Below are 20,931 nucleotides of genomic sequence, written 5' to 3'. Positions count from 1 at the left end.
AGAAATCTACTATGTGTAACTGAGTCATAAAGACAATTCTATTTTCAAGGCTGTGGTCAAAAATCTATTTTTTTTTAAAGAAACATATTTTTGGTGGCACTTGTTTGATTTGCCAAAATATATTTATTTTCTAACTTGTTAGAATCAGTTTTCATTTCAATGCTAAACTGAAAATCCACTATGTCTGCAGTGTATGTAAAGCTTTGTCATACAGCTAACTGGTTTCTGCATGTTTATCTGTATCTCCATAAATATATTCAAATACACATCACTAAACAGTCTTCTTTAAAACTAATATGTAAATTTCATTGGATTCTAACTCAGAACTGAAACATGATTTCAATTTGTAAATCCAAGATCCAGATTCTGATAGGTTCATCGAACAATGCTGCTGTATTTACTCTGCAAATTATGAATACTAACGCTGTTAAGTACCACTAAAGTCTGTTAGGGTATCACCAGTAGCACTTGTACTATAGTTTGACACTAATACACCACAAGGCATTCTCTGGTGTTATGGTATTAGTATGAACATTTTCCACAGTACTGGGAACTATTTAATAATAATAATAATAATAATAATAATAATAATAATAATAATAATAATAATAATAATAATAAACACCATCTAAAATGTTGTTTTATTTTAGAAGTTTTTAAAGTTACAATTACAAGTATTTTATCAGTTCTTTTGGAAGTCTCCCTTTATGAAATAATTTTTAATAACTTGTATCCAGTGTTACTGCACAACAAGAGCCACAGAACATTAAAAAAAAACTCATTCTTTATTCAACAAAGACATGGGCATAAAATCATACACACACTCATGATAAAAATAAAGCATGTCAGCCATGGCATGATCACAACAGTAGGAATGAGCACACTGGTTCGTTTTTGGAGACATTTCTGAGAACACAAGACATCTTCAAAAAGCTTATCGGTGCATGATAGAACTATTTTCTTGTGAGTAATGAACTAATTGTATGTTCATAACTACAAGTTGAAAGCGGATTAAATTTGACTCATTAAAGCTCTGAACATTGTTCAACGGGTGGGTTCATTGATCCAGTTGGACCACTGACACCCTTACAATCAATACAAAAGTTCCCAAAAGTTTAACGCAGTTAATGTAGCAATGAGTGCTAAAAAGGAAAGAATGTACAGCCTCTAGAAGAAACAAAAAATGGTAGTAAAGGCCCATCTTTGAAGCAAAAACCTGATTGAACCTTTTTGAAGGCAATGTAGAATGACAGAGCTTCCAGCTTAAGTCTAAAGGTTAGGATATAATTTACTGAAATTTTTTTTTTTGGTTTTTCCATTTCCAAAGTTTTATTTATTGGCATATTAGTGCTTTTCTAATATCTATAAATATCTACTGAGCAACTGATGTATTTCAAGTTTATTTGATGAGGAATGTTAAATAGTAACCATTGTCCTGTCTACAGGCCCAGTACCTGGTTAACCTGAAAGAAGTTAACCTTTAAAACTAATAGTACAAATAAACCTGTTTAAAACTAACATTAAAATAAGACTTCAATTCTATCTGGCATATATTTAAATACAACAAACAATGTCAAGAACTACTGTTGTTTGTTTATAAATCAGTGAAAAACTTAGACACATTAAAGATCTGCTGGTGTATCAACCTTCCAGACCTCTCAGGTCTTCTGGTTCTGGTTCTGATTCTGATTCTGCTCTGCATCCAGAACCAGAACCAAACATGGAGAAGCAGCATTCAGCTTCTATGCACCACAAAGTGCTTATCATGTTAAGCCCTTTGAATTGCCTTGGTGCTGAAATGTGCTCTACAAACAAACTTGATTTCTAGATTTAACAAGGTGCTTGCTGCATCTCTGCCGTCTGTGTCCCAGTCAAAGGTTAATATTTTCCATTTCTATTGATGGACGTTTGCAGGAAAGTAAGAGCTTTTATCAATCAAACACTACCACACCAGTGTCAGTTAACAGTGAAAATGTGAAGATATTTAAAACGCAGACATGAAGAGCTATTTTTTAACATCAATGTTTCAAAAGAATGCAGCAGAATTTGCTTTTAAGCAAATGTTCCAGTTGACAGGAGCCTGTGTCATCCCTCCTGAAGATGTTACTGACTGACTGATCATAGAATACACTTCAGACAATTCATCTGTACGAAGGACATCAGACTTCACATCAAAGTTAAACTGTCACTGAATGACATGAAACGGATTCAGTCGAAGTAGCTCCGGGTAACAACGCATTATTTAATTAGTTTCTTAAATTTGTTGTCTGGGGCTGACACAATATGAGGCAGAGGTTCTCAATGTTGTCAGTATTTCCATCTGGACTTGTGAATCCTCAAATGTCAGAACAGTTCTGCTGATGTCAGTTTTCTTCTCAACTGCAGAGGATTCAGCACCTGGTCCTGCTGAATTCAGGGGGCATTCTTTATGTGTAGATGTGGATTTTTATGAAAGAGTTATGTGTTTTGCTCTAAGTCCCAATCTTTAAAGAAATTGTTAACTTAGAGTCCTCCTCTGTGTTGGTTATTTATCAAGCTGGGGGGTGCAGGCGCTTCATCACAGGGAACAGAAGTAGCTATGTGTGGGGAAAGCTGCAGCTCCAGCCACAGCTATTCCCAGACTGTCTCCCACACTGGACGTTGCCATGGCAAACTCTCTGTATCTGCTCTCAGTCTGTGGAAGAAAGGACGTCCGTCAGGAAACGCTTAGAGGTGTTTATGTGAAGATGCAGACAAATGTTTGGCCATCCTGGTAAAGATGTGGATCAAATGTAAACATCTTTTAAGGCAGAAGAATCATCTCAAACTCATTTTGTTTTATTTTTTTTTAGAAAAATTCACTCTTTCACTATCTACAAGATTTATGCTTCTGCGATAAATTAATTAATTTTAAGTGTTTTTTACCCATTTTTATCAAGAGGCACCAAATTTGCCCACAAAAGTAAATATAAACCAAGAAAGTCAAAACAGTAAAAATATGTATTCTTCAACTTGAAAAACAAGCAGACAGACAGACAGACAGACAGACAGACAGACAGACAGACAGACAGACAGACAGACGGACGTTACCTCCTTGCTGATGAAGTGGAAGGTGTTTACATAGGCTGCTCCACCCAACAGACCCTCATAGAGAATTATAACAAAGACAATCCAGATGCTGGGCAGGAACTGGAAGAGCACAGCAAAGATGAGGAATACTGCGTTCACCACCTGTGGCGGGCAGAGAGAAGGACAGGGAACAAACATTTAGAGCAATCTTTACAAAAGACAGTGAAACTGCAGAACTCACACATTCTATGCTAAAATGATCATCGATAGAACATCTATTATCTATGACTTGCTTGGAAAGCCTCAGCTGAGCGGCAGCTGCCATGCCTGTTGACAGGAGACATTTCTGATCCTTTGCTGTGAGGTCGGCCACTTCGGCTCTGACTGTCCTCTCTGTATTGTTGCAGTCCAGCTAATATACTTTCTTTTTGTCCAGCCAAAAGGATCAGACTTGTTCATATCTTTTTGTAATCTACTTTAACGAGTCAACATGTGAACTGATAACGTGTGTAGTCCATCTGGAGTGACTTCTTTATCTCAGGGTAAGCCTCGCTGCAAGACTGAGAACTTTGGTTGAATGTTTTCGATTTGAGAATTTACAACATGACCAGCTGCAAGTTGTTGGATCAATTAATAGATATATTTCAGGACAAGCAGGAAAACCCAGACCTCCATGTCCTTAGCAACACTCTTGAGCTCATTCTGGGATACTCCAAGGTCACTCCAGGTCAGAGTGTAATCTGGGTAATCTGTGTAATCTGGGTCTGCCCTGGAGTCAAAAACAAAATGCCATCATTCAGGATGACAGTGTAATACGATACAGATAAGCTGTGAAAAAAACAGAGCTCCTCTGCCTTCTCCCAGTGCTCCCAACTGCAGAAGTACACAGGTTGCTAAGAAGCAGCCAACCAGAGTCAGAAGGAGGGTCTTCTGGATTTTTGGTGTTCCTGTAATGGTGAGTTGTTTCATTAGTCAGTGCAAACACCAGGTGATTGGCAAGTTTTATTTAGATGGACCGATTGAGAAACGGTTTCAGAGCCCCTGGACTAGTCTGAGGTTGAATTTTTCTTCTTTCATAACCAGGTACAAACTACATAATCATTTAATTTTTTCTGTCCCACTGTAAGAAACACAAAATGCTATATTCCTACACTACCTGCTGTGTCAGCAGAGTGTTTCTTGGTGTGTTATGCATTTTTTGCTTTAATTTCCATAGCCACTGAAATATTACAAGTAGAAAACATTCATCAAACATGTTTCCACTAATAAAGAAAAGTCTGCTACAGTCAACAATAAATCTGTCATCTAAGTTTAATATCTCATGAAGAATAAACCAACAAATACTGAATTATTTTATTTTTAGAGAGAGATTCCAGCTGGTGTCTTTTTCCACCAGCTGGCCCTACAGGGAACCTCCTGCACTTATTTAACAGGCATTATTTATAATTCTGTTATGCAGACATTACCATATAAGGTTCTGCTGTAGTTGATAAACCTTAAGCTGGCTACAAGTGCAGTTACACGTTACCATGGTCACTGACAGCTGATGCACTTCTAGATTTGCAGTTGGTCCATTTCTCACCTGCAGTAGCGAGAAAATCCAAGTTTTCCTGAACTTTTTCAAACGCAGAGAGGATCGGGACACGAACACACCAACCTGGTACAGAGTCTGGTACCTGAGCAAATACACAGACAACAATCAGAACCTTCCACCTGAATGAAACAATATCTAAAAATTACATAAAAAGATGGTTTACTGACCAGCGATACTGTTCCGCATGTGATAAGGAAGAGTTGTGAAAAAACAGGAGCTCCATCTGACAAACACAACAAAAAGAAAATCTAAATTATTCACATAAAAATGTCTATAGTCATTTTATTGTTAAAAAGAATAATTTCTCCTTCATGATAGTTGGGGCTTATAATTCCTATCATCTCACACAAAATTACAGCATGCAGTGAGATGAGTGTGAGGCCAGAGGTCACTAAAGAGCTTACCAAGCATTGGTTGATGAAGTACTCAGCAAAGTAGACCAGTCCCAGAGGGATAACAAACGGTAATAACAAGCCCTGTTCACAGGAACAATATGCACTCTTAGTGTTTGATGATAATGAAGAAAATCTTCCAAACGTGTGAGAGATGCACTTACCTTGATGACGGCTAACTTCTCCTGCAGGGTGACCGGTCCCATGGTCCTGTCCTCTGTTACAGTCAATGAGGAGAGAATAATCAGTTACTACACATGCATTCACTGTAGAGATCATCATCATCATTACACCTCTTACAGTTACATGATAAAATATTCATAACCATTTTACTCATGTCGCGCTAAAGCTACAGACTTTAGTGTATTTTATTGGGACTGAATGTGACCAATCAACACGCCGTGTCGATCAACACACTCAACTGCATTTAGTGTTGCCTCTGTTCAGACAACGCTAAATGTTTTGGCCTATATGTTAAATGTTTGGTGTGGAAAGGCCTGTCACGATAGCAAATTTTGCTGAACGATTAATTGTCTCAAAAAACTATTGCGATAGACGATAGTATTGTTTGAAAACCTTTTTACACTGATTTAATGGAAATGACATAATAATGCATGCGATTTCCTGCCAAAGATAGATACACTTTATTTTCAAAAGAACACTTAACACTGGAACTGATAAAATAAACAAAACAACCAAAAACAAAAATAAAATTGATTCTCAGTCTCCATTAATAAAAATGTACTTGAATAAAAACGAAATAACATAAAGCCAAAGTGTAAATAAATACTTCATTTAAACAAAAGAGTGCAGATTATAAAGTCTGTTTACCATATTGCCCTTCAGTAATCATTAGATTTAAATAGAGAAGATGGAACATCGACTACCTGATGCAATAGTTCACACTACACGTTAGTTCACACCTACATTTTCCCCTTATGACAACCTTAGAACTTTTATCGTTGTAAGATTGTCTCTTGTTATCATCCTGTAGTGTATGGTGTGTTATGGTAGATCGTTGTGGCCCCTCCGATCTAAATCAGGGGTTTTTCCCCGACTGGGATCGTTACCGCAGCCTGTTGAATGTGACAGGTAGCCAATCAGAAAGCCGGATTCTCCTCCGTGCTTTCTGAGGGGAAATTACAGAGGGGAATCCCAAACAGCTGACAGGCGCAACCTGAAGTCCAGCGGACATTGGAGATGATATGTGGAAACAACATTAATGTTTATAAAACATTTGGTGCAAAGAATATAGAAATGACGAGGGGAGGAGTTGGAGCGAAATCGCTACGTTGATGAACCCAGTAACTTTTCAGCTGTTCTTCGTTAACGTGACATAAACAGATTATAATGGTTTTCATTCAGTCAGGACGTTACGCTGACACTAGAGACACATGTACTGCTGGTAGATTGTAGTAAAGCATTGATTAATGCCTGGTTTTAATTAGTTAACTGGACTTGTAGCCATTATTTTGTGCCCACTGTTGGACACCACACGGCACATCGAACCCGATGGAACCGTTATACCTAGGATTTCTGTCGGCTAATGTGTGATCTCAGATTTTGAAAATGGGCCGACAATCGACTGACAGCACTAAGATGATGTAGTGTGAACTGGGCATTACACTAAGGAAATGAGGAAGGGAGGATCAGTGGAGAGCACCGGAGTTGAGCCTTTTTTCATTTAGCGTCATCAACAGAAAGAGAAAAAGGCTGGAAGAGACGATAACGCCAATAATTAAAATGACGTAGATAGTTTTAATTTATCGTACGATTAATCAATTTCTCGTTTATCGCGACAGGCCTAGGTGTGGATGAGAAGGAACATGTCAAATCCCCATAATTCCACCGTCTCCACAATCAAGCGTGGCGGCGTTTACTGATGGGATGTTTTGGTTCAATAGGGAAGCTGGGCAGGCTTGATGGGAAGATGGATGGAGCTAAACCCAGAGCATCAAAAACATCCAGGTTTGGTTGGATGTGTGAAGGGTTTAATCTAAAGGTGGGACTTGAGTTAATTACAGGGTTCGACCGAATCAAAGTGCTACAGCCGATCAGTTCCTCAGTGTTTCAGGAACTCCTCATCATTCCTGGAACTTGTTTGTGGATGTGGACTCTGACGTTAGCGTTGTGCTGCCGCTACATGTTGAGCGCTGAGAAGCTATTTAAGGCTTGAATAGCTTCACTGATAGGCTAACTCCCTGTAGCACAACTTTGTAACATAACCACTATGCTTGTTTTTTTTCCCTGACTGAATACATTTAAAGTAAATGTATCAAACTGTCATGTAGAACAGTTGATGTGATTTCATTGTTAAAAATTATTCAGAATTCTGAAAACTTGAACACAACAATAGTCTTTCCCAGCATTTAATCAGATCTGTTTTAGAAGCAGAAATGAGCCTGAAGCAGCTTTTGTTCTCCATCATTTTGCTTCGCGTCAGATTTTCAGGCGTCCCAGAAACACAGTACAAATAATATGACTTCGGTCTTTTGTATTCTCATCATAATACAGGGATGACAATCATGTATTCATTCTTTTTCTCTCTGCCTTCTTAAATCCAAAAATAAGTCGTTTAGACTTCAACACATATACTTCTGGATTTTGATAATTGCTGTGTATAAAGATGATTTACATTTATTATTATTATTATTATTATTATTATTATTAAAGATTATTTACTTGATGTTTGTTATGTTGCTGAATTGAACTGAGATGAATCAGATCATTTAAAGTCCTGAGAAGGCTTCGTTAAATGACTCTTTACTTTATTAAAGATGTTCTGTCAACCTTCCCCACTTATTGGTGACTTGATTATTTTGCACAGAATTAAACTGATATGGAAATATGAACAGAACTTTCCCAGCAAATCAAGCTTACACCCAGATTCTTATCACTTATTCTGAAAAATGAAAGCTAAATTAGTGGACAGCAACCACATTACATGATAACAAGCGCCTCTTATGAAGAGGAAGTGTTCTTTTAAAGATTAATTACTTTCTAATCAAACCAAATATCAACACGTTTTCCTCAAACAGAGAAACTGACATTTCAGTCAGATCAGATAAAACCAATGGAAGACGTGACACTGGCCAACTCACATTGATGGACAAACTCTGATACCACATTAACTGATTGACCAATTACAAAATCAAGCATTCTGGAAATTCTATGTTTCCAGAATTCAATAACATTCTGAATGTTATTGAATGTTATTGGATGTTGTTGGATGTTGTTGGATGTTATTGGATGTTATTGGATGTTGTTGGATGTTATTGGATGTTGTTGGATGTTATTGGATGTTGTTGGATGTTATTGGATGTTGTGGGATGTTATTGGATGTTGTTGGATGTTGCTGGATGTTTTACCTGGAGCTGGTGTCTCCAGGTCATCTTCTGATTCGTCCATCAGTCGCTGTCGTTCCTCCGAGTCCACAGGTGGACACTCTGTCTCCGACCTGCTCCACTGAGGTAGAGAAGGTTCAGGAACCAGCAGAAAGAAATAGCTGGTGATGGAGGAAGAACACATACAAATGATGATTATGTCGGATATTGATTCTCCTTTGTAATGTGTTCCTACATGACATGAGTTTTAAGGGTACATCCTTTTTCAGCCTACTGTCCGACAATAAAGCCCAATAAATCACTGAAAGTGCTTACTAGATTCTTCAATATATACCTGCTTAGCAAAGGTTTCCTTTTAGAGAGTTTATTTCATTGGGATTTATTTTAGTAAACCAACACAAAGTAGTCCAGAATCATAAAGAGCAAGAAAATATTTGGAAATTAGAAAAGTGTGCCTTTGTTTCCCTGCATTCATTCTGTTGCTAGCTCATAGAACAGCTGCATCTCTATCAGCTCTCCAAGCTTCTGAGCTCCTGCCTCACAGAGCAGCTCTGCCATGCAACTCCTTCAGACTAGCCAGCAGCAATTAGCAAACACCTGATGGGACTGCACATCAACTGAACTCATTGTATTCAACTTCTATGCACCACAAATCTGGAACAAACTTCCAGAAAATTGCCAAACAGCTGAAACACTGAGTTCCTTTAAATCTAGGCTGAAACCCACCTGTTTAGAGCTGCTTTAGAACCATAATAATTGGATATTTGATGTGTACTGATAATGTTGATGGTGGCACTCATCAAAATGTAACCTTTGTTTCAGGTTTCTCAATTGTTGACTACATCTTGTTTTTATGTCAGACTGTCAGCACTTTTCTAACACTTCCTGAAAGCAGCTCATTACAGAAGTAACATGTTTTTAACAGCATTTCAACACTTACCTAACTAGCATTGCAACCGGGACAATTAGCATGATGAGCAGTGTGGTCTCGGGGGAGACTTGTGCTTGGATGAGGCCTGCATAGAGGAGGGAACCAGTAACACCAGCAGCACCGGTCCCAGAACCCCAGCCTTCCAGAACATCCCTGAGGATGAAGCCAGCAGAGTTACTAACCCCAAACCACACAGTGTCAGGGATTACACTTAATATTATTCATTGGAAAACGGAAAAGTATTCAGACTCCTTGAACCTTTCCACCTTTCGCCCAAATATTTCAATGTATTTTGTTGGAATTTTGTGTAACAGAGCTGCACATGGGAGCTCTAAGCATAAAACCCCAGGACAACACAATATTAGAAAAGCATGAAATATGCAATAATACTGTGGAATATTGTGATAATAGTACAAGTTGCAAGAAATTAAATACTTAACAATATTAAGGATGAATTTGCATTTGCTACATTGGAACTTATTAAATAAACCTGTTTCCATCTCGCCTTTAAAGAATTAACTTTTTTTTTTTTTTTTTTGGAAATGCCAGAAAGCTTCCTAAGTGAGCATAATTTTATATTTTTTGAGAAACTGAGAAATTTATTTCAAATTTTGACATTTACATCAACCTTTTCTAATGTGATGATTCAAAATGTGCATTAAAAAACATTGATAGAAACATAAGATAAAGATAAAATGAAGCCACACAGTTCTGTTCTTTGTGACTTGGAGAATACATGGACATTTTAATCCAGCAGCCACAGTCCAGCGCATACAGCAGTAAAACCATCTGACCAAACCTGACCAAACCTGGCCATCTTCCAATGACAAAGTGAGCCACTTGGGTTGAGACCAAAATGGGAGAACAAAAACATGCAGAAAATCTTTTTGGCATGATAGGTCTCCTTTAATTATTTATTCATGCGTCATGAATCCTATTAATTACATTCACCAAAGTTCGAACATTTTTCCTGCAGGTTGTAGCACAGTCCCACTCTTGGTTTTGTGTTTGATTCAGTTTAAGCACCTTATAAAACTCAAAAAGAAACTAAGACAGAGATGTCGGTTTTACCTGTTGAAGAAAACACTGAGTGACAGGAATGATAGTTCCCCCAGGCCAGAGCTTATACTGGCAAAGATCACTCCTGTAACAACACAGACAGAGTCCGGTGTGAATGCAGAAACTTTTAGCACACATGCAAAGAAACCAAAAAGTTTATACAGAAACATCCCCACCTTAACATTACTATACAATTTCTTAATGTGCTGCAAGTTGTTCTCTTAAGTGTTGTATTTATTTTGAATTTACAAAACCTACCAAAAAAATCGGATCTTTTGTCACCACAGACAAATGTTAGCCTGAGATATTAGCCTAAACCGTAACTCATAACCAACAGAGCAAAGTGTTGGTTTGTGCTCCATGCTGTGCATAGGGGCGCCGCTAAAATGACCACAGAATTTGTTTTTTTTTTCCAGTCAGAATCTTCTGTATTTAAATAGATGTTTCTCCTTTGAAAACACACATCAATGTGTCTGCATACATCCCAGAAAGTACCTAGCTGCATCCTGCAGGCCACAGACAGTCCTGTCTTGTTAGCAGCTTGTGACTATGTGGACATTCACAGTATTCTGAATGTCAGTAAGTCAAGGAGAAGGTGGTGAGAAGCAGACAGATGGTGTCTCCATCATCAGTCATAGAATGTCTGCAGTGAGCAGAGGAGTATAAACACTTTTTGATTATCTCCTCTAACACAGAACATATTCTCACAAAGTGTCGACAACAGACACAGCTCCTAGGGAAGCTCAATTCCTGTGGAGTCAGAAAAACATTTTTACTGACATTCTGCTGCACTGTGAGGAACTTATCCATGTGACCAGCTACTCTCCCAGCCTGTTGACCTTTGCCACGTCTTCCCCTTCGTTCATAACCCACCTTCCTGTCAAACTACTATCATTAAAGGCCACAAGAGCCAGAAAAAAAAAACAAAAAAACTTGGGAAACCATTTCGGTATAAATGTGTTTCTTCGTTGGTCTGATGCAATTTTCTAACTGTAAATGTAAGGTTTCATTTACAGTCGAAAATGATCATAGTTAACAGAAATAATGGCTTTTAAACATTCATCTCTATGTAATTACTATATATGATGTGTTTTACTTGGAGATAAAGTTCCTGAAATAAATGGACATTAGTCAGACTGAGTTATGAATAATATGTATGTGTATGTACGTACATATGTGTGTATAAATCTTCCTTTACTGTTGCAGTTATTTAAAATGTAATTACTGACACATTTCATGGTGATCCTTGTCTGCTTGTTTTTTGATTTTATGTGTAAATTTTTCTAAATTATTGTGTTTATGATTGTGCTGCTTTATGTATCTTTAAATTCCCCCCCCAGGGACAAATAAATGGTAAAATAAAATGAAAATGCATTAATTCACATTTAATGCAAGTTTTACTGCATCTTTGCATAAAAATGTAGTTATTTACCAAATAATGCTAAGTTGACACTTTTAATGCAACTATTAATGCACATTTGCATTAAAAGTGTCAAAAATTCATGTACACTTCAAAGACATTATCTTTGTCGTTTCCTGGACTCTTCTGAGGATGTAGCAGCAACATGCTCTCAGTTTGATCACATCAGATTCCTTTGATAAGAAATGTTCACAGAAGGATTTATTAATAACTGCTTATCATGATGAGCTGCCTCAGGCGCGTTTCAACATGAAACTGTGATATCATATCTCCATGCATGCAAAGAAGATTAGGCGCAAACTAAACTGAAATGACTGAACTCTATCATCTGACTTCTCCATCATTATCAGCTCCACCACATTTATCGAGAAGAGCTGGAGCATCAATAATTACCGACGATACTTAGCCACACAGCGGAGGAAAGGGAAACAAACAGGAAACTTGCTGCTGCCATGGCGACACAAAACAGCACCCGAAAACTAGAAATAATGAAAGAATTTGCTTTTAGAGTTTTTGGAAAAGAATGCATCCTTACCTTAATTTTCAGAAAAATATCAACAATTCACAAACTGTTTTACTTGGAATACAGTGAATAAAAATGAAGTAATGAAAAAAAATAAAAAAAACACAATAAAACTTTCAACGCTCTTCCCATCAGATTTGCTTCTAAGACATGTCAAGCTTTATCAAATACACTGATGGAATTTGAAGTAATAGTGATGAACTCACCCATAGGGAACTTTGTGGATCACAAAGGGAGCCGAAATCTTGATGAAGAGTGTTGGAAGAATGTCAGCCAGCAGCACAGCCTGCAAACACACATTACAACTGCTTACCTTCATTCATTCTGATCTAACAGAACTAATTATGAAAAAGGTTTTTTCATGTTAAATACAGTGCCTTCCTAAAGTATTCATGTCACATTTTGTCACATTTCCTCAAACTTCTAAGGATTTCATGTGACACAATAACAGAAGCTACCGTGAGGCTGTGAAGTGAATGGAAAAGGATATACCATTTTATGTTTGCAAAGAAAAATCTGAAAAATGTGTGTCGTAAATTTGTATTCAGCCCCATTTAATATTTTACTCCTGAATAACGTCCAGTCAAACCAATGGCCTTCAGAAGTCCCCTAATATAAAAACAGGCTTGTCCCTCCTGTTAAAACTGAACTGACACTTTGAATGGATTTTAACAGATTTTATTCAATAGGTTATATATATATATATATATATATATATATATATATATATATATATATATATATATATATATATATATATATATATATATATATATATATATATATATATATATATATATATATACATATATATATATATTCAAGCTGATTTTGTTCATATTCATAAAAAAAATATATGAATATGTAATAAAATAACATATTCATTATATACATACATATATATATGTATAGTTTATAAAACATAAGGTCTTTCGAAATATTACTCATCTACTTGGACACAAGAAATTTACAGTTGTTAAATTTTGCAAAAGTAAAAATCAGATGTTTACTTCGTGGCACTTTGTTACCAGAAAACGTTCTCATCTCTTAGCAACAGATTAACAACAAATATTGTTGTTATTCAAAAACACATAAGCATTTTAGCCTTTATCCTTATTATATATATATTGTGAGGGAGTACGCAGCGGTACAAGCCTTGCCTTCATTAGCGGTGAAGGGAACCAGCAGTTATTTTGAGGTTTAGAATAATATGGGGCTGGATACAAAGATACATCATACTTCTGACTATCAGTAAAACCTGAGAGAAGCTACTAATTATTTATTTTTGCCACCAGTTTGACACTTCAACAACTGGCAATTACTAACCGTAATGTTAAGCAAATAGAACAAAAGAACTATTACAACAACAAAATGACTTAATTCATGATCTCAGCTGTTTTTCTTTCCAACATTTTATTCAGCCTGGTATCAGCTGAAGCGCCATCAGTAAAACAGTTCCAAAATAAGCCTCCACTTTGATATAAAGCATATGATCCCTTATAATTACATCTGGACATCTTATGTCCATGGCCTCAATTAAATAATATCAATAAGCAAATAAAAGCCCTTAGTGAGTTCAGGTTATTTCCAGCAATATTAAGTCATATTGCTATTTCATATTGCCAAATGCCCAAACATTATGACAGTAATCCCTGACGGCAGCTGCCTCTTACTGTGTGGTAAAGTGATGTTCCCAAATCTCCTCATCATCACCTGAATAGACCTAACCATGAACACTTGAGTAAATTCAGATTTCATCTCTTTTTATGGGGTTTAAAGGAATGGAGCTAAACACTTTGAGGTCTGATGCATCAGAACAGCCTGGAAATGATTTCCAAGGCTAATGGTGGAAGTTACTGGTCTGGTCTGGTCAGAGGCAACCAGAGAGAGAGTCTCCTCTTACCCCTGTGCTGACAGGACTGCAGTCGTAGCGACTGCTGTTGCTACGGTTTCCAGCTCGGAGACCCACAGCCAGCTGATCTGAGGCCTAGAATGTAAGGTCCACAAATGATCTTATGAAACACCTTTCTAACCATTGATAACATGCTGTTTATCCAATACGTGCTTTTAATCACAAATCACAATATTTGCTTCTTACAGTCGCTGTTGAGTTTTTTGATTCTTGCTTTACGAGGATGTCATGAGCTGCACTCAGCATGACCACATAAGCAAAATTGTTGCAGAGTCCAAGGAGCCTGAAGAAGGAAAGAGACAAAAGGAGCACTTTATATATGTATGTATGTATGTATATGTGTGTGTGTGTGTGTCTGTGTGGGGGGGGGGGGGGGTTGCACTTTGTAACTGCAGTTAAAGTTCCTTTAACTAATCAGTGCTGAATGGACAGCAGACATTTTTAATTTTAGTCTATCACATAAAATACATTACCCTGACGTAATGTAGCGTATGGTTACTTTTGCAAGACTCTATACGCAGCACAATAAATGACTGAAACTGTCTAGTTTCTATTCTTTATGAATAAAGAGGAAGTGACATTATTATCACCTGATAGCTAGGAGGAAGGCGCAGTTTCACTGGCTGGAGTTTAGTTTTCAGACTTTTTTACGTTTTTGTCCCTTTCAATATTATTAAACATATTAATCAGCCAGCCAGGCTAATATGGCAAAACAAACAAACAAACAAACAAAAAAAAAACATTCAATTTGCTGACGCAGTGGCTCTTGTCTCTGCAGACATATTTTAGGATTTTCTAAGTGAACACTCACCAAAAGCCGCACCAGTTGCGCCATTTAACACAACCACCTGGACAAGACAGAGAAAACAAAGTGAAACAAGGTTTAATCCAAAGTTGGGTGAAACTGTCAGCTGGGTGACCCACCATTAGAACCAAGCTGCTCGGGTTGGTCCGCATTAATGCTGGCTGAGCGCTCCATGGTCCTAACCATGAAAATATTCACCGAAACAAGCTACCAAAACGTCGCAGAGTCAACGTTCACCAACATTCTCAGTTTCAAAAAAACAACAGCAGACTGACTTTGTCTACTGTTTATCCAAAAAAAACGTCATAAATTGTGTGTTTCATTTGAAAATGCTCCCCTAGAAACACAGCCAGAACCGTCCATTCCTATGTCAGTGGTTGGAACACCGCAGCGCTGGCCCATGTGACTAATACAGAACACCGGCATTAATGTCAGATTAATTTGGGGCTTTAATTATAAAATTTCCGGAGTGAACTGATGTTACAATACAATAAATAAATCTACGGAGCTCTATATAAAGAATTGAGTTAACACATTTCAATTTAATAAATATTTTCTGCAATCCTCAAAGGGCTCAGAAAGCTGCAGGGGAAACTATCACTAGGAGCCTCTATCGAATGAATTATAATGTGATTTTAAACTGCTTTAAATGTGTTGGTATTCAACATCCAGCTTTAAGCATAGTTTATATTCAGTAGGGTTCTGGTTGGGACCATTACAGAAGTCAGATCTGCTTTATTCATTCAAACTATTGTTTGGATGAAAATCTAAACTTAAACTTTAAAATCAGAATAAATTTTAAGGTATGCACTCAACCTTTATTCTTAGAGTTAGACTATACAAGATAGAGTGCTTTGTCTCTGTATTAGGTAGAGGATGGCATCCTTTTAATTTAGAAACAGCCAAACTTTTTCATAGGAGGGATTTTTTGAAAAAGTGACAAAATCATTTCTTTTAGATTTTGGTCCATGTTAGCGTGATACAGGAACTCCAAGTGCTACTGTAACATATTGGTAGGCTACATGTCTCTTGTTCTACCCAGTCCTAAAAGACTGAGGTGTGGTGACAATGTGGACGACATCACCATACAGTGAATGCATTGTCTTGCTGGAGACCTCTATAATTTGATTTGTGGCTCATCCTGCTGGAAGTACCGTAGTCATCAAAACTACTTTCATGGAACTCTGGCCAGGAAAGGGATGGATGTGGTCACCAACAATACTTCACCAAGGCAGTGGGGGCTTTTCCTTTGTTATACTGGTGGGGGTTCTTGGTTGTTTGCGTGTATATCCATGGCCCCAATTAAATAATCTCAATAAGCAAAGAAAAGCCCTTTAAGTTAGTGAGATCCATTTGACATTCAGGTAACTGTAAATTGGAACAATTTGAAACAAACACATGTTGTTCATGTCAAACTTTGAGCTGACCATCTGAATGTTGCAGATGAAATTTAGACATATCTGACCCGGGAACATTTTCCCCCTCGATTACTTTCCAGTATGCTGTCTTGTCACCATTAGACATTACCACAACCACAAACAAAAATACCAATTTAAGAAACCTTTAGAGACTTGACAGATGTTTGCAGTGGTGTTCAATCATTCACAGAATAAAAACACTAAAATTGAACCTTAAAGTACAAAAACCCCCAAAAGCTAGTGATGGTTTGAAATGTCAATGTGTAGATTACCAGATGTCATATTACACTAAGGCCAAGATATTTAGAGACAATATCTACTTCCTTCATAGTCAGACTTGGGAATCAGTCAGTGTATGTGCAGGTAATGTACAGTGTCTTGCCAAACTATTCAGCTGTAGCCTTTTTCACATTTTGTCACATTACAGCCACAAACTTCAATGTATTTTACAGGAAATTTATATAAACAAAAACAGCATAAAGTTGAACATGATTGTGGAAAGAAACAATAAAGGGTATACAAAACATTTAACAAATATAAATCAGAAAGAGGTGGCGTGTCTCTTTAAGCACTCCATTTTATTCTTATACCCCTAAAAAAATTCTGTGCAACAAGACTCAGTTAAGTCCACTGAAATATCTGATTGCGCAATGACAAAATGTGAAAAAAGTCAAAGGATGTGAGTAGTTTTGTGTTACAGTGTAAGGTAAACATAGTAAACATTTATGGAAAAAAAAATCCTCCAGTAGTATATTCAAAAAAATATAAATAAAATATTATGTTTTTACGAATTGCTTCGGATTTTTGTCCACACAAAGTAAGGAGGTCTTTTAAATCTGCTTCAATCTGCCCATAGCCTGGATGGGCTGGGTGATGAAATGATAAGAGTCTCTCATCATCGGCTGTGTGTATAAAACTCCAGCAGCCTCTCCACTCCACAGAGCTGCATCTCAGCCATGGCTGTGGGTAAACTGTTCGCTCTGCTGGTTCTGCTCCAGTGCTCTGCAGGTGAGAAACAATTGTATTCATTATAAGGGCTCCTTCATTCCCAACATGTTGATATTATAAATATCTTTTCATTATTTAGTCAGTTTCTCAGGATGTTGTTGACCACCTTACTGTTGTTTCTTGTGTTGTGTCTTTAGGTGCACACTGACTTTTTCTCTACACCAAAATGTTAAATTCTTTATTCTGAGGTGACACTACTTTATGTTTCTACTTTATTTATTTCTTTTAGCTTTGATGGGAGCTGGAGTGAGGAGCTCCATCATCGGTGGGGGGAACGCCCCAAAAGGCAGGTGGCCTGGTTTGGTTTACCTTGACATCAGAACAGACAGTGGGCAGAGAAAGTGGCACTGCAGTGGTACAATTCTCAATGAGAAGTGGGTCATGACTGCTGGGCGCTGCTGGGATGAGTAAGTCTGCATTATTATTGAGAATTTTCTAATAATTTTCCACAATTATACAACTACTAGTGTAAATGTCTGAACTGTTAATTTGTTTTATTTGGAATTAGTCAGAGGCTTTGACAAAAATAAATTCCAGTTTCTTAATGTAGTTGATTGGGTAGAAAACTGATACCATCAAATACTATGAAAGTAGGACCTTATTGTAAAACTATTAAACATAACATCTATAAATGAAGAAGATCTGATTGTTTTGTCAAGACAGATAAAGGCAGTAAAGGAGAGTGAAGAGATTCTTTAGATGAATAGTTTCATAAAGTGTTTGAGAGTTGGGGTTACAGGGAGTAAAAAAGAGGTAGTAATCTGATCTCTTTAGTCTGGTTTTGTGTGTTTCAGTGAACTTTGGTCCAGGTGGGATCGAACAGGGGTGTGGATCGGCACATATGAGCTGGACAAGAAATCTGAACGTTACATGACTGTAAACATTGTTGATCGTCTACCTGACTACAAGATTAATGGCAATGGCTTTCTCAATGACATCGCGCTGGTAAGGTTAGAAGAACCTTTAAAATTCTCTAAGACTGTTGCTCCAGTGAACTTACCCACAGACGATGACGTCTTCGATTCTTCCTCTGAGTGTTGGATCGCAGGCTGGGGTAATATTGGCAAAGGTGATTTTATTTTCCAATTGTCTATACTGTAAAACCTACATAAGTAATATTTTCAAAATTTGCCATTAGAAATGCTTTTTGAACCTTCCTATAATGAACTATGTGTCAACATTAAAATCTATTTGAATAAATGAATGAGTAAATTATTCTTTGTGTGTTTCCATCCAGCTCCTCTATCAAAAAATCAACCTCTTCAGGAGGTGCAGATTTCCATCTTTCCTCAGGAAGTTTGTAAAGCCAAATATCCGACCATGACTGATAAGATGTTGTGTGCAGGCGACTCTAAAGAGAGAAAGAACCCCTGTGATGTAAGTTTCAACATATATGTGAACTGAGATGATCTATTTCAATATCTGTGGAGACTTCAGAGCATTGTGCAATTTGATTGTGTAAACAGGCTCAGGGATTAAAACCTAACTTTAAGTTAAATCTGCTTCTCCTCAGGGTGACTACGGCGACCCGCTCATGTGCCGCACAGCCAGAGGCTTTGTGCAGGTGGGAATCATGAGTTATGGGAATCCTAATGGTTGTGAGGTCGCAGGCTTTCCAAGCATCTACACACGAGTCTCCAGTTTCATGGGTTACATTAAAGATCGCATGAGGCAACTTGGTGATGAACCAACTTCCGACTAATGTTCCCAGAAGCCAGAGGAAGTGGAAGGAAGTCTTCCCTAACCAGCAGAGTTGCTGCCTTTCTCAGCTTGTCTCCTTACCCACTCAACCCTTACTGCTCTCTCTCTCTCTGTCAAACATTTAACCACATTGCATTAAAGCTCTGAAGCATCAATTTTGGTGTCTGTTTGTGTTTATTTCATAAACTAAAATTGTTTGTGGCTCAATGAAAAAATAAAACATTAACCAGCTTAAAGATGAAAAATAAAGACTTCCCTAAACTAACTATATTACAATTATGCTACTTATTAGTGGTTGAATAACTATCATTTTATTCATTACAACAGACACTTGAGGTTGGGTTAGATTTATTTCAGCTGTTATGCAACCATGTACTCAGTCAGAGGCCTTTTCACATTAGTTGTAACACAATCTGCAACTGGAGATTTCTGTGCTGTCCATTCCTCTGACCGTATGCCAGTAATATTTGAGCTCTCCCTTACCTGACCGCCTGTGACTTACTCTCTCTGATTAGTTCAACTTTCTTAGAAATTCTGCACTTTTCTAGAACTTAGACAAATGTAAAGAGAGTCTTTGGTAAATTATCAGAAGACTATTATACCAGCAAAAACAAAGTACAGTGGCTTGCAAAAGTATTCACACCTCTTGAACTTTTGCATATTTTGTCACATTACAACCACAAACATAAATATATTTGCTCGCGCGCAAAATCCCTGCACTACGGTGTCCCCGGCAGGACAAACATCTCGAATTGTGGTAATACCAGCAATTACAGAAAACAATAGTACCTCTTCTGTAACATTTATGCACTGCTTTACATTTACATCTGTGAATATAAAATGTTTTACGAATATTTACTGACTGTTTTAGCCCATGAGACATTGTATGCAATGTGCTAGTGTTATGGTTTTCATGAACATAAAGTAAACTAGAAAATTCCTGAAGAAATTTAACTGGGGCCTGCCAAAGTGTGCCCGTCGGTTTGGACCCAGGGTTCTGATGCTAAAAATTAGCATCAATGCTAACTTAGCTAAATAGTAGTCATTAGCTTCTGGAAAGTCACAAGTGTGTTAATTAAGCTGGACGTGCACCATTCAGTCTGTTAAAATGAGTGTATAAGCTGAAATTAGCCTAAATGCTAATGTAAGCCTAAATACTTTCAGCAGCATGTGGGGTATCATTAGAATGTTCTATATAATTTACTTACTCCATTCAGTATACTAAACATGGCTATTAAGTCAGAAAAATAGGTAATAGCTTATTTAAGCTAAAAGACTAATGCTAATGAACTGCCTTGCTGTGCAAGGCAGTTCCCTAACCTGAGAGAAACAGATAATGGAGAATCATATTATTGCACTGCCTGTGGCGGTGCACTAACCTGCAGTGCACTAAGAAAAATAAAATGTTGAACATGGGTCAATACTCATTAAAACCTCAAAGTAATCAAAAATTAATCAAAAGTAATTAGTTACATTACTTTTTAAAAGTAATCGAAAAAGTTACACTACAATTACATTTTAAACAAGGTAACTTGTAACTGTAACGGATTACATTTTTAAAGTAACTTACCCAACACTGTGACTAACAGTTGTCCTGTGGACAGCTTCTGAGCAGGTTCCCTCTCTGATCTGTGGATCATCTGGTCCAGAGTAACCTGGAGCTTCTTGGCTGCATCTCTGATCAGAGCTCTGCTTGCTCAGCTGAAGTTCAGGTGGACGGTCTCGTCTTGGGCTTACATGAACATTTAACACATTAAACTCACTTCTGATTTAATG

At 37.3% G+C, this 20,931-nt stretch overlaps 2 protein-coding genes across 2 annotated transcripts; one reads left to right on the top strand and one right to left on the bottom strand.

Moving 5' to 3' along the window:
- Positions 1-768: 768 nt before the first annotated feature.
- Positions 769-15,388, bottom strand: cln3 (CLN3 lysosomal/endosomal transmembrane protein, battenin). Its single transcript, XM_044099074.1, has 15 exons — positions 15,148-15,388; positions 15,035-15,071; positions 14,410-14,506; positions 14,215-14,298; positions 12,518-12,597; positions 12,182-12,267; positions 10,381-10,453; positions 9,319-9,462; positions 8,403-8,539; positions 5,199-5,251; positions 5,047-5,118; positions 4,810-4,865; positions 4,631-4,724; positions 3,070-3,210; positions 769-2,674 (listed from the first exon to the last, which is right to left on the bottom strand). The coding sequence occupies exons 1-15, from the start codon at positions 15,212-15,214 to the stop codon at positions 2,558-2,560; spliced, it is 1,338 nt and encodes a 445-aa protein (XP_043955009.1). The 5' UTR covers positions 15,215-15,388; the 3' UTR covers positions 769-2,557.
- On the top strand, positions 14,456-19,310 carry LOC122821294 (tryptase-2-like). The gene is made up of 6 exons (XM_044099076.1): positions 14,456-14,544; positions 17,303-17,454; positions 17,684-17,861; positions 18,249-18,523; positions 18,692-18,831; positions 18,968-19,310. Exons 2-6 carry the CDS (start codon positions 17,403-17,405, stop codon positions 19,154-19,156), a joined length of 834 nt encoding a protein of 277 aa, XP_043955011.1. The 5' UTR covers positions 14,456-14,544; positions 17,303-17,402; the 3' UTR covers positions 19,157-19,310.
- Positions 19,311-20,931: the final 1,621 nt, after the last annotated feature.

The sequence above is a fragment of the Gambusia affinis genome, linkage group LG19, assembly GCF_019740435.1.
Source record: "Gambusia affinis linkage group LG19, SWU_Gaff_1.0, whole genome shotgun sequence".
NCBI lineage: Eukaryota > Metazoa > Chordata > Actinopteri > Cyprinodontiformes > Poeciliidae > Gambusia > Gambusia affinis.
The sequence above is the reverse complement of the archived record's forward strand: the minus strand, read 5'-3'. Positions and strand labels throughout refer to the sequence as shown.